The 12859-nt window shown below is 35.8% G+C and overlaps 1 protein-coding gene across 1 annotated transcript in view; it reads right to left on the bottom strand.

Annotated features, from left to right (window-relative positions):
* Positions 1–12859, bottom strand: part of DIAPH3 (diaphanous related formin 3) — a 250682-nt gene that overhangs the window by 107346 nt on the left and 130477 nt on the right. Inside the window, exon 22 of the mRNA XM_086611740.1 lies at positions 3864–4103. Coding sequence (XP_086467866.1) covers positions 3864–4103 — 240 coding nt within the window. The remainder of the gene's footprint in view (positions 1–3863; positions 4104–12859) is intronic.

The following is a 12859-nucleotide window of genomic DNA, read 5'->3' as shown; positions in this document are numbered from 1 at the left end:
GAATTACAACTCGCCCTACACAAGTAGAAAACTCATGTCAGTTCGCTTCAGCTTTAAGACCGTTCTTTAGCTTGGTTGCCATCAAAAATACAAGTGATCAGCAATGCTTAACGGTATAAGAGTAACTACAGCAACAAGGCAGAAAGGAAAAATTACCTTCCTTTCCAAAGAGAGTTCAAAACCAGGCACAGAGTTATATGGGGATTACTTCTGAATAAGGAACCGAGAGCAAGATCAATCCCAATTTAAATATGCATGCACATTTATTATTTTTCTAAATATATATTACCAGTTTTCCCAGGGTTGCAAATTTCTTATAAAGGGGTTTTTTCACACTTCTTGTGCTTCCCAATATCCTCAGAGATCAGCTAAAGAGCATTTTATTAATCTGATTTAAAAACCAAATAAGAGTATAGTGTTTGCTGTTTCCATACTGTATGCAAATTAAAATGGAGAAATTTGGATGGCGTTTATCACTGAGGTTGATATTTCATACTTCACTGTAAAAAGTGAGTGATTATTTTCAAAGATCAAAATGATGCGATCTTAATAAATATGATGACATATACTCTTCCAGAATGTATGTTTTCCTTCAGATGAGTGGATTAATAATAATGTGAGACATAATTTTCAACTAAACAGAAATGGAACATACATATATCAAAACCAAAAAATATATTCTATGGTCATTACTGTAAGCAGTGTTATAGAATAAGCTACTTCTGCTGTACTGGGAATCTCAGTGAGAAATGTCTTAATTGATACATCACACAAAATTTCTAGAATGTGACACTACTCAAAATACATGTAGTTAACACAAGTTAGTTTTAAAAATACACCAGTGTTATAAACATGCATATAATTTTAATATATCAATATTTAACAAACTATTATTAGCAAACCAATATCATATCTCTCTTCTGAGAATAGGTACACATGTTCTCTGATGCAGAAGAACTATTACAATTCAATTCTACATGATAGAGGGAGAAGGCAAGATGGAATTGTCTTCTCCAAAGTGGACAGTCCATATACTTCCCTATGCATAGGTGGGCACCAATGAAGAAGAGCAGATAAATTGTATATTCTTCTGATATTATAGAAACCAACACCTTTGAAGGACACTTTGCCACTGCAAAGAAGAATTTTTAAGTTCTCAGAACTCCTACTGAAAACTTCTGTGCGGACAACCAAGCAGTCCGCAATTTGCAGCTTTCTAGTTTTGGGCCTTGAAAGAATACTGATTTAGGTGTTTTTTTTCCTGTTTTCATACTCATATTTTTAACAGTTGATCCAGTTTACTATTCTCAGAAAAGAGGAGATTAAGCATTAATCAAGACGCTACATATAGTTAAGAAAATCCCCAAAATTACACATACATAGTTTTACCTCTGTGCTTCCAGACAAAGTGATCTGTCTGTGTAAGACACAATTTCATAACCAGTGAAGGCTTGGCACTCAGGACTTCCTAAATGAGGCCACAATTGCATGAGGTAAATCAGGAATAGATGACTAGTACCCTGATACACATAGGATAGTAAATGCAAACTCCCAGTGATTCTCTCTCTGAAAAATCTGTCAGTCTTCAAAAGAACAAGTAGTTGACTGTAGCTTGTACTTGTCCTGGGATATCTAGTGGGAGAAATCTGAAATTTTACAGACGATCTCTAAGGCTCTGCCTCCCAGCAAAATCTATAATGGTTGGTATATCCTTCCTAATCATAGAATGGTTTGGCTTGGAAGGAACCTTCAAAGACCATCTAGTCCAACCTCCCTGCCATGGGAAGGGACATCAATACACTCATATTCAACAACCATTATGATTGCATTATCTTCCTCCTAGAGAAGTTTTTAAGCATCATGGTCTCATATTTACAAACTAGGATGCAAACACTTCCCAATTAGTTAACTAAATACTGTATTAAAAATATTACTTATTTTAACTCTTAATTTGGACGTTAATTTGGAGACTCTTTGAGAGTCTTTTATTAGTATTTCTGGATTTCAAAAGCTTTCCACAATCTTCTTCACTATCAAGTTCTTAGAAAGCATTCTTAACTTTTAAGCAAACTTATTTTGTGATCAGCAAAGCCAATTATTCCATTTTCTACTTTAGTGACACAGAAAACAAATGTTCAAATCCCTCCTTTATCACAAATTAATAACAAAAGGACACTGTGATGTCCTCCTCGTGTTCCTCTCCTTTCTTTTCTAAACTAAATACACTCAAATACTTTTTTTCTCACTTTAGAAGTGTTACGTGTTATTATCACCTGGACTCTCACCAGTCAGTCTATACATTTAATGCAGTAATTCAGACAAGACTTCACTTAAAACCTTATCAGCATGAACTAAGCAGTAATTATCATCTTTATACGATACAGAAGGTCCACTAAAAGAGACGTTTTTTCCTCTCCAATAGAGTGTTGTAAACTCCTGTAAAGCTAAATAACCTGTAAGTGTACTAATCAGAGAAACTACACAATAGATCCTAGCTTATCAAATGCATTTAATGCCAGAGCACTGTAGAGTTAGCCAGGACTTAAAGCCCATTTTCTGGAATTCTGCCTAGTCATTCACTCCTTACTTTCATTATTTGCACACATCAGTTCCCTTTTCTATGTGTAGTACTTCATGGTAGTCTTTAAAATTTTCATCTTCTAGATCTTAAATTATTTCTCCAAGATATTTTTTGAATTTTGACACTGATCTGCAAAGTGCCTGTAACAATTAGCTTCATATTTTTTCCATAATTATATCTCTTTTTTTTTGTTGCTTTGTGCATTACACATACAGATAATATAACCAGACCCAGGATAGATTCTTGCAAAATCATACCTAAGAAGTAAATGCACCAAATAGGAGAGAAAATCGTTAGTATCTTCCTTCTGAATATGTTTCTCAAAAAATTGTATATTTAACCCAATAATTTCATCTATGCTGTATTTCTCTAGGTGGCTGATGCATGCTTAAATGTTTACTTTAGACTATGGAAGGTATATAACATTCTCTATGAATATTTAAGTTACAGGAATAGCATTCAACACTAGAGAACCATAGTGAAAGAATTCTTCTGAAACATGGCAGACTAAAGGTGATTATTTTAAAGAAAGAAGTTAACATATTGTATTTTCTCCATTGTGTAAAAAGATAAGCTGAGAAAAGACAAAAAGTATATACAAACTTCCAAATAATTACATTCTCGTAAGGACTACTACACACGTGCACTCTGTACAGATTTTGCAGTGACTTCCCAGAGGGCAGAGGTCAAAAATAACAACACTAAATAAGGAGAAGGCAATCAGGATTAGAACTGATTACAAATTAATACTCAAGAAAGTACAGATGTCTTCTTGTATACATCCTATGTAAAAGTTGGAAGAGTGAAAATGCAAGGAAAATTAGAAAAAAATGGGGAACTGATGAAACTGAACAACAAAAGAGAATCAGATAAGCAGAAAATTTATGTAAAACAGAAAACATAACTGTATTAAAACAGATTAAAATTTGACAGTCTTAGAAGTGCTCACACGTAACACTACAACACTACTATGATCACAGTGATGTGGTCCTTCCATAACCTTATTTAGTTTGGGTTTTTGTTGTGTTTTTTTTTTTATTACACCCTCAATATGGAATATTCTAAAAGTTTAAATGCAAGCCAGTCTCAAGAGGACTCTACACAGATTAGCTGTATTGTTCAAAGCATCAAACAGCACTAAGAATTATGATTGAGAAAAGAAAAACAAAGAATTAACTGCAGGAAGAACATCAAAACAAGGTATTTAAGTAATGTAATAAAAACAAAAAAAAAAAGTGAAAAAAGTGAATGTGATACTCAACATGGACATTTCAAAACTCACTTTACATAGGGAGCTGAGATTATATCCAAAGGTCTGTGCATTCCGAGAACCTGCATTCATGTAGTTTCCCATTAACAATACTAGTTCCAGCAGCTTGCTAAAGCTCTTACTCTTCTTTATCTCTTCACAGGCAGCACTGACAGCCATGATGTCAGGTTTGATGTTGTTCACCTGCTCCTCAAACTGAAGCTTAAAAAGAATAGCACTGAGCCGTGGCCGTAGTCTCTTCACGTTGCTCATCTGATTGAAAAGAAAATAGGAGATTTCCTTTAAAATTCATGCTACACTTTGGCACTGTACAAATGCATACAATCTGTAATGATTTATTGGTGTGACAGGCTTGAAGAAGCAATATATCTGCTATAACTGATAGCAAATGAACGAATGAATGAGAGACACTTGGGTAAGCAGCTGAAATCCCATCTTGTGGTTAATACGAACTGCCCCTATCCTTTCCCAGTAACTAGTATGTGTAAGCAATAAAAGATAAAGCGTCATCATATATCACATCTGTCAACTCATATACCAAATCCTATAAAACTAATCCAAGTTTATGACCCAGTAGTTGCAAAGTAATAAAAGTAGTTCACAAATTTTGTATAACTCAGGATGTACCAAAACAAGGCAAATCTCATTTTCTGGTGCAAATATTTAAAAGCTGATTTCAATAAAAGCTTAATATAAACTTGCAGGAAAGTAACAGTTTTGAAAAATCTCAGCTATGAAACACTTAATATAGCATAAGTTAATATATACCAGTATTCATACCCCACTATACTCCTCGACCTCATACAGTTAATTAGATAAAGCAGAATGCTCCCAGGAAAACATTAGCTTCTGTATATCACACACAAAAAATTTTGCTTTTTCTATTGTTTACTAGTCAAGGATTTTCAACAGGGGTTTCAATCTTCCCATATAACTTAGGTCACTGAATTGCCACCCCAGAGATATTTTGCACATTGTATACTATACCCAAACAATGAGACTTCAAATTTTATTGCTTTTTTAAATCAAGGAACACCAAATGCATTCAATAAATTAAATACCTCTGTCTCCAAAGTTTCCAATGTACTACTCATCCTTCCAACTCTATCACAGAAAGCTTGAAACACTTTTTAGGTTTGGCATCACATACAATCCCAGAAACTTTGTCTTCTATTCTTGCTCCTTTCCTCCCTACCAGGCATTATATTTTCCTTGCTTTTTCCTTCTTCCACAGCAGAAATCATGTTTTTTTTTTATTCCCTGCTCTATGGTTCTGTTCTCATGCTAGTCTCAAATTCTTCCATGAGCTGCTGCTTTCATTTTTCCCTATCCCTGTTTTCTCACCAATTTGATGATTTCTGTAAGACCTTGTATTTTTCGTTCTCAAAGCAAGGTTCAAGCCAATAATGCCTTGTCAATTCCTGAAATCCTAAACTAGATTTTGTTTTGTTAAAATAAAAAACACATGTTATGGTTTCCAGCTATCAGTAACTTCTTTTCAGTTTTCTTCTTTATCAGTACTTCTCAATGTGAGACAAGAAGCAATAATATTGGCACTTCTACAAATAGGTTTCATATAGTGGCCTTAAATGTTTGTCTTAAAATTGGAATTATAGCCCTCCAATACCTAAGGTTTTAGAGAGTATTTCTCAGCCCATCTCTAGTCCATCAATGCAAAAACAGCTCTGACAGTGCAAGGTTCACAAGTCATTTGGTGCTGATTATCCCACCATAGACTCAGCGAAAAGGATAATCATGACACTCTTCACCCATTTCAGTGTAAAGTCAAACAAGGTCTCTTAATGATACTGAAGGCTGTCTAATCCAGAAGGTTTGATATAGAAGCAGAAGAGGATGAAATTTACAATATATTTTATTGGTTTTACCATGACAGCAGTAGAAAATAAAATCAGGTAGAGCTAACATTTTATGCTACTAAACTAGTTCTGTAATGCCTGCCTGGCAGTGCAACCACCTGATGATGTTCCACTGAAGTAAACACACCGTTTGCATTTTAGTTCAGATAAGAATTCTTGAAGTAAAATAAGCAATCCTTTCCAATAACCACATTTGGGTTTGCATCACAGAGCAGAGCACACCAGCAGCATGTATTTCAGATTAAACTAGGTTGAAAATCAACTCCACTACTGAGCTTTATTTGGTCCACAGACTGCCTCCAGTCTGGTCCTAAAGCAAAACACTAAAATATACAGTTTGAACGTCAGCTCCGTACCAACTGTAGCTATTCTGTACTCATCGTACACTAAATAGCATCCAATAGTATGGTAAAATTCTTACTTAAGAAAATATTAGCAAGGATAATGGGACTTGAATTTAAATAGGGCATTTCACAGTGAAATGGAAATACTTAAAATACATCTAAAATGAACGTAATGCCCTTACAACTTGATACCTAATTTAGGAATAAAACCTTAACCTAAGAGAATATTAAGGTACTGCAAAGAGGCACATGTCACAAAGTAATTCTGGCAGATTCATCAGGAAGAATCAGTATCAACTCCTTTTCCTCAAACAATTCACATACTAGATTTATATGTGTACTACTACTTCTCAGCATACTAAGAAGAATATTCTTAATTTTAAGTTTCGTTCTCCATTCAGGAAAATTTGAGACTAGACTAGAAAAACACAAAACTTGATTGAAATTATCCAGATTTGTAATATTTGTCCCTACTCAGGGTGCAATAGAGACAATCATTAATATGAAACCATGGGAACTAACAAAATAAAGCAAAAGTTGCATTGATTTCAAATGGTACCAAACTCAAGATACTACAGAACCAGCAAAAGATGCATCATTTATTGACTTTTGGCTACTCAGGTAGATTCTTGAAACCAAAACAATCAGGTACTGTAGATTACAAAGATGTGTTGCACAAACACAAGCAAGCACATATGCACGAAAGATGCAAAGTTTTCATCAGAACCAGATGAACTACAACAAATTAAGAAGTTCCGTATGTAAGTCTTAAGGATAGATGCAGAAATATATAATCTAAAATATCAGAAACAGAAGTACATGCCAGAAATGCAACAGAAATGCCATTGGGCTTTACTTAATTTTTGGTTTTTAAATACTCTGAAATCCATAGTTCATGTACAACGTATGTTGTTGGTGCTATTTGTTTACTTGTTTGCTAAGTCAATAATTGAGAAGGGAGGAGATGGAGAATTCCTTTAGCAATATGTGGCTTTCTTTGTGATATGTAGTCTAAAAATATATTCAAGGTGTAAAATCTATACACTTTATCACAAGAGATGCTAAGAATGTACGTGTTGCGGTGTTGAGAGGCTTATGTCTACTTATGTCTTTATAGTGGAATCCTGAAAAATGACAATCCAAGTAATTAAAAAGGGAAGTTGAAGTAGAAAGCTAAAGAGTGAGTGGGCTACACATGTCAGAGAACACAGCGTATGGGTAAAGAACTGTTCTGTGTTTCAAGTAATAGTCCACAAGGATATTCTATGTGCAAATCCACATGGGAATTGACAACTGAGTTGAGCTATCCAGCAGTAGCTCTCACAGCCCTTTATCCAACAGCAGACAGAGGTTTTTCTCTAAAATGCAGCACAAATCAGAAGGCACCTGCAAGAATGTGTCATCTGGTAAACATGTACTTTCGCTGTCTGCTTTGTTGATGTCAGGTAAAGGAACATGTCTCAGAAGTTACACTGACATTACATTTTGATCACTGAATGTGATTCATTCTTACCACAAGCTCGTAGAGAAAAACACTGCAAGGGTTCCAATTTCACAATATAACTTCCTTAAAGGATCAAGAGCGTCGAGGCTGTCAGACCACCTGAAAGCATTCCCATCCAAAAAGTAAAATATCAGTCACAGCAAAACCAACTACAAAGGAAACTGGAAGGCCATCCCCTGTGAAAAATGTATGGTTTTCATCAGTGCAGCATCAGTGAATTTTATAGAGTGCATAGGTAAGAAGTGTGAATTCCTAACACTTATCTTTAGACCTAGGCAATTGAAAAGAAGAAAAAAATCAAGTAAGGACGAACTGGTACCTTAATAGGCCTTTTATCACATGTTTAAAGAGGAAAAAGAACACCCTGTTCATCTTGAAATGAATGCTCAAATCTTAGTGAAGACCATCAGCATTCTAGAAAGACCAAACTTTATTTCAGTGTACGGGAAGTCAATCCACTATAATGGAACAGTATTTTAGTTGAGATGTTTTTATGGCTTTGTGGAAATAGCCTCATCCTTTTTCCCAAATAAATGATAATAAAGTCAAGAACTGCCAACTCAAAATTAAAATTACTTACAAGAACTCAGAAAGTCTTTATACTTACAGTGTGGATACATGTACATGCAAACAATTTAACTGATGACTTTTCAGCCTTACTAGCACTGATAGAGGGCACGTCCTGCTACTCTATTTCTCCAGCTTGAATTATAAACAGCTTGAATTTGCACCACTGACTCAATTTCTTGCAAATCCAAGATTTTCCTAAAGGATACTCAGGACAGAAGAGAAGTGAGCGTGCTGTGACACAGGACACCACCTATCAGTTACCTCCTAGCTGCACACAGGTGCATCTTGTCTTGTGGAAGACAGTGCACTGATATACAGTGCAGAAAATCCCTGGTACTGTTTTTGATTTCATTATGTTCAACACAGATGGATCAGCAAGGCCAGTCAGCAGATGTCAGAAACGAAGGGCATTCCTTTTTAATACTCCAGAAGTTACTTGTCTTATGAAACACATCCAAATTGCCAATGGAGGCTACAACACAGCTGTCAAAATAAGCTGAGTTTAGAGTCCTCATGCTGAAATTCACAGATAGGTATGTTCTACTATGAAAAGAGGTGATTTTTTTGTCTTATCCAAAAAATACAATTCGATTTACTGACAACTTGATCAGAATGGAATGTAGAGACAGCTTTTGTTTCTCCAAGTTGAATTTAGACAATGATATTTTCCTCAAAAGGAATCATCCGGGGGGGGTCTGAATTTCCCAAATTCTTCTATTTTTAGCAGACCTAACAGATGCCAGAAAAGCTATTTTCATTAAAAGGTACATATGGAGCAGATGTCACTAGAATGAAAAGCTTTCCTCATGGGAAACCAAGTCAAGAGTTTAATATAGGTAAAAATCCTCTGTAAAACCTCTAATTCAGCCAGATAGCAAAAATAAATAAATTTATACCAGAATTCAAGGGCAGAAGTCACTGAGGAATTTAAAATAGAATAATATATCGAATCAAATGGAGAAAAGTTTCTAAAAGTAAAACAGATCTAGCTGTACTCCAAGTGGAAAAATCTGATCACATTAGCTCTAAAATAAATGTCTCCGCTTCTATCTAGCTACTATCAGGAACGCACCTTCTAATGAAAAGCAAGTCAACAATATTACTTTGAGTCTCCCAACACACAAGCCATGAAGATACAGACAGATGATCAAGGTCTGGATGGGAATGTCTGAAAACCATGACAGCAGTCTTAGTACTTTCCATCAGGTTGAACCACCATAAAAACTCCAACATAAAAGTGGAATTTGATGCTATGTAATTATTTAAGCAATACACAGTAGTAAAGACCACAACAGCAGCTGTTTATGATGTCTTTGATGTAACAGACAAGGCCAGTTTCAAAAAGCTCAGATCTCTACCACATTGATATTTAGTATAGTCTTCTCTACTGACTCAACAAGGTGTCCAAGTTAATTTTCTAAGCAGGAAGGTATGTGTCTATGATGATGACAGTACTGGTAAGGGAAAAAGCATTCCACTGTAGATCTTCTGTAGTTCTGTCAATAGAGAATTCAATAACAACTGTGGAATTTTTATCCATATGGTTATTTAGTGTATTTGGAACCACAGATAATCTGCAGAAAAAACAGTCTGACATGAAGTGTCACATAAATGAATTCTTTGGAAGACAGCTTGCATATCTAGGAGAAAGTTCCCCAGTTCTACAAAACAATCACAGTGAAAGCAAACCCTAAAGCCCTTGGGCTCTGTAGGAGCCTGAAATACCTGCATAGCCATTTCAAGCTCCAGGGACCTAAGAGGTACTGACTAGTCTCAAGATTCTTTCAGCACAGCTGCCCTACATTAGCTAGTCATTTGGATGCCTGGCTCAATTTAGGTGGCTAAATTCCAAGAAACTTAATAAAAACAGAAGTGTTTTTCTTAAAATGTTCAAATCACAACAGGAACATTAGAGGATTGCATACATTTCTAGTGAAGCAAAAGCATCAAATCAGATTCAGGAAGGCTCTTGAGGCGTTTAGAGGAATCTGTCAAGTGACTGGCTGGAAGCAAAAGATGAGGACCCTTCAGACGAACAACTTTATTGATCTGAAGTTGTAGAGATATCTGCCAAGAAGAAAACTGAAAGAGATGTGCTAGAAGAAACAACAATCAACCACTCCCAGCCATCTGAATTAACATCAGACAACAATAAGTCAACTTATTCTTTAGATTAGCTACCCAAAAGAGTTTTAGCAGAACTAAACAGGGATGAGTGAGACCTGCTGGTACTGAACCTTCTACAGGAACATTCCTCTATGATTCAGCATCACAATCTGTCAGTGATACAGAGGAAGTAACATAAGCCAAGCCAATCCAATCCAATGGCAACTGTAAACAAATCACTGCAAATCATGATGGCCACTTTCAGAAGATATTTCTTGAGCCTGGTTCTCCACCCTATCCAGGTCAAGTTTTGAAAGATATCAGCAATACAGGAGTTAAGGATGTTCTCATTCTATTTTTTGGATAAGACAAAAAAAAAATCACCTCAAGACAAAAAAATATCTTTTGTTGTTCTAAACAACATAAGTAACTTGACTGCAATTTGTCATTTGAGCTTTTTAACTGCAAAAATTTGAGATTTTTTAACTGTCACAGACGGTATATAGTAGAAAGTTAATCTTTGGCAACAATCCTGGAAAGGCTGCAATTACTGATAGAGAACACTGACAAGGCAGAGCAGCTGATACACATGACTTGTAGAACACAAGGTAAGGTTTATAGACAGAAACTAATACAATCAAAAGATCTCACAGCACAGACGCACCTCACCACTTCGGGATTTTAAACAAACTGGAATGTCCTTAGGCATGGCTGTGCCCAAGCATCAAATATTAAGAAGGGCAGAGTACACCTCTGCAGACACAGTGATAGTATGATGTTTTCCAGACAACAGTGAAAAACATTAATATATTTTGAGTTATCCTCAATGAGGACATACAGGTGAAACCATCAGCTGAATATGGAATTGATCATTTTAAGTGTCTGCTGAATTATTTAAGACAAACCAGCCTTCATCAGGCCTCACTCTAATCTTCAATTTACTCTAGTGAAATCTTTTCCTCTGGTACGAACTCATTAAAAACACATCCATCAATGAGCAAGCTGTGAAGCCAAGTGAGGATTGCTTGCCAAATTCTATTTGGGTTAGCTATCAGTGTATTTCACGAGGTCTGGGCATTAATTATTTCTGAAACAATATTTCATACTTCCCTCAATTTTATCTTTGAGTAAATAAAAGTGATCAAGGAAAAATCTGTTTCTTTTTTTCTCTTCTGGACAACATGGGAACACATTTCCAAACATCTCAAGTTTTAAGAAATAAAGCAGGAGTTATCACACATGGCTTGAAACACTATTCTCAGTGTGAGACTGCTAGTACAGTTGCCTACACCCAAGGCCAAATGTCCACTAATAGCATCCTGACAACTATTAGCAACTTTGTACATCACAAGTGTTTATAAAGAATGTCAACGTTATGATTTTTAAATGAAATTGCATTTATGAATTATAAATCATATTAATAAATTAAATATGTCCAGGACTATTTTACATCACTAAGGATTACAGGCACTGAGAAGTCTACACGTTTACTATTGGATTCAGCTCCCTCCATGCAGCATAACCAAATCAGAACTAGTTTTGGGAACAGTTTCCAGTGCAACACGCAGTTAACATACGTTGGCATGGATAGGGCTGAAGCCTTAGCATTGTTGTGTGGGCAAGAGAGTGGGGAGAGATAGATGTGTGCTGCTGGGGAGTTGGTGTGGTACTATGTCACAGAACATTTTTAGCTGGAGCAGCAAGGAAAGCTTAACCTATCACAACAACATGCAACTCTCTAAAGTATCAATTAAATTTTGATCATTCTGGCACTCATCCATATTAAAATGGATCCCAAAATAACTTGGAGAGGGTGAGGACAAAGATCTGGAGCCACCTGATATGTGACCAAACATTGCCATGCACTTCTGTGCCTCCAAAAGCACCCTGAGATGTCAAACCTGACAGGTGCAGGGATCCTTGCTAGACACTCAAGTTCTGAACAACTGGAACATACTTGTAGCCAGCTTCCCTATGATGTGCTGCGTCATTGTCCTCGTGATGAAAAAGGGAAGATATGCTTTGTAACCATTTTAACTTGCCTTAATAAACCTATCTGCCCCTGTCTGATTCTTGAGTCCTCAACTATCTGAATGGATGATCAGCTCATGAGACCTCTTGCTATCTCCCAAACTGTGCCCAGAAGTTGTTTGGGAACGTGCAATTCCGCACAGGCCAAAAGCATACCCATGTCTATCCTAACAAACTAGCACTATGGACAATTAAGGTTCAATGTCCAAAAGAATTCTCCAGTGCTTTTTAGTTGATTAGTTTAGACACAGCCTTAAAATGTTATCTATCTATCCCCACAACTGCTAAAAATAGTAGGATATAAGATGGTTCAGAAAGTTGCTTTCAAAATACCAAATGATATTCGAAAACAATATAAAAATTGATTTGAACTGAATTTGGATGGTTTTGATGACTATTATTCCCTGAATTATTTTAATACAAAAAAAGGAAAGGTCACCAAGGACATGAAGGACTGTATATGCAAAGCAACACATAGATCAAAAAGAATAAAGGATTTCAGAACTTCATACAAAATGTAAAAGCTATGTAGATTCTCTGAATCGTCACCTGCAACAAACTATGCTAATCAACCAT

Source organism: Tauraco erythrolophus, chromosome 1 (genome assembly GCF_009769465.1).
Source record: "Tauraco erythrolophus isolate bTauEry1 chromosome 1, bTauEry1.pri, whole genome shotgun sequence".
Classification (NCBI taxonomy): domain Eukaryota; kingdom Metazoa; phylum Chordata; class Aves; order Musophagiformes; family Musophagidae; genus Tauraco; species Tauraco erythrolophus.
Note: the sequence above shows the minus strand (reverse complement) of the source record. Positions and strands in the feature narration are given on the sequence as shown.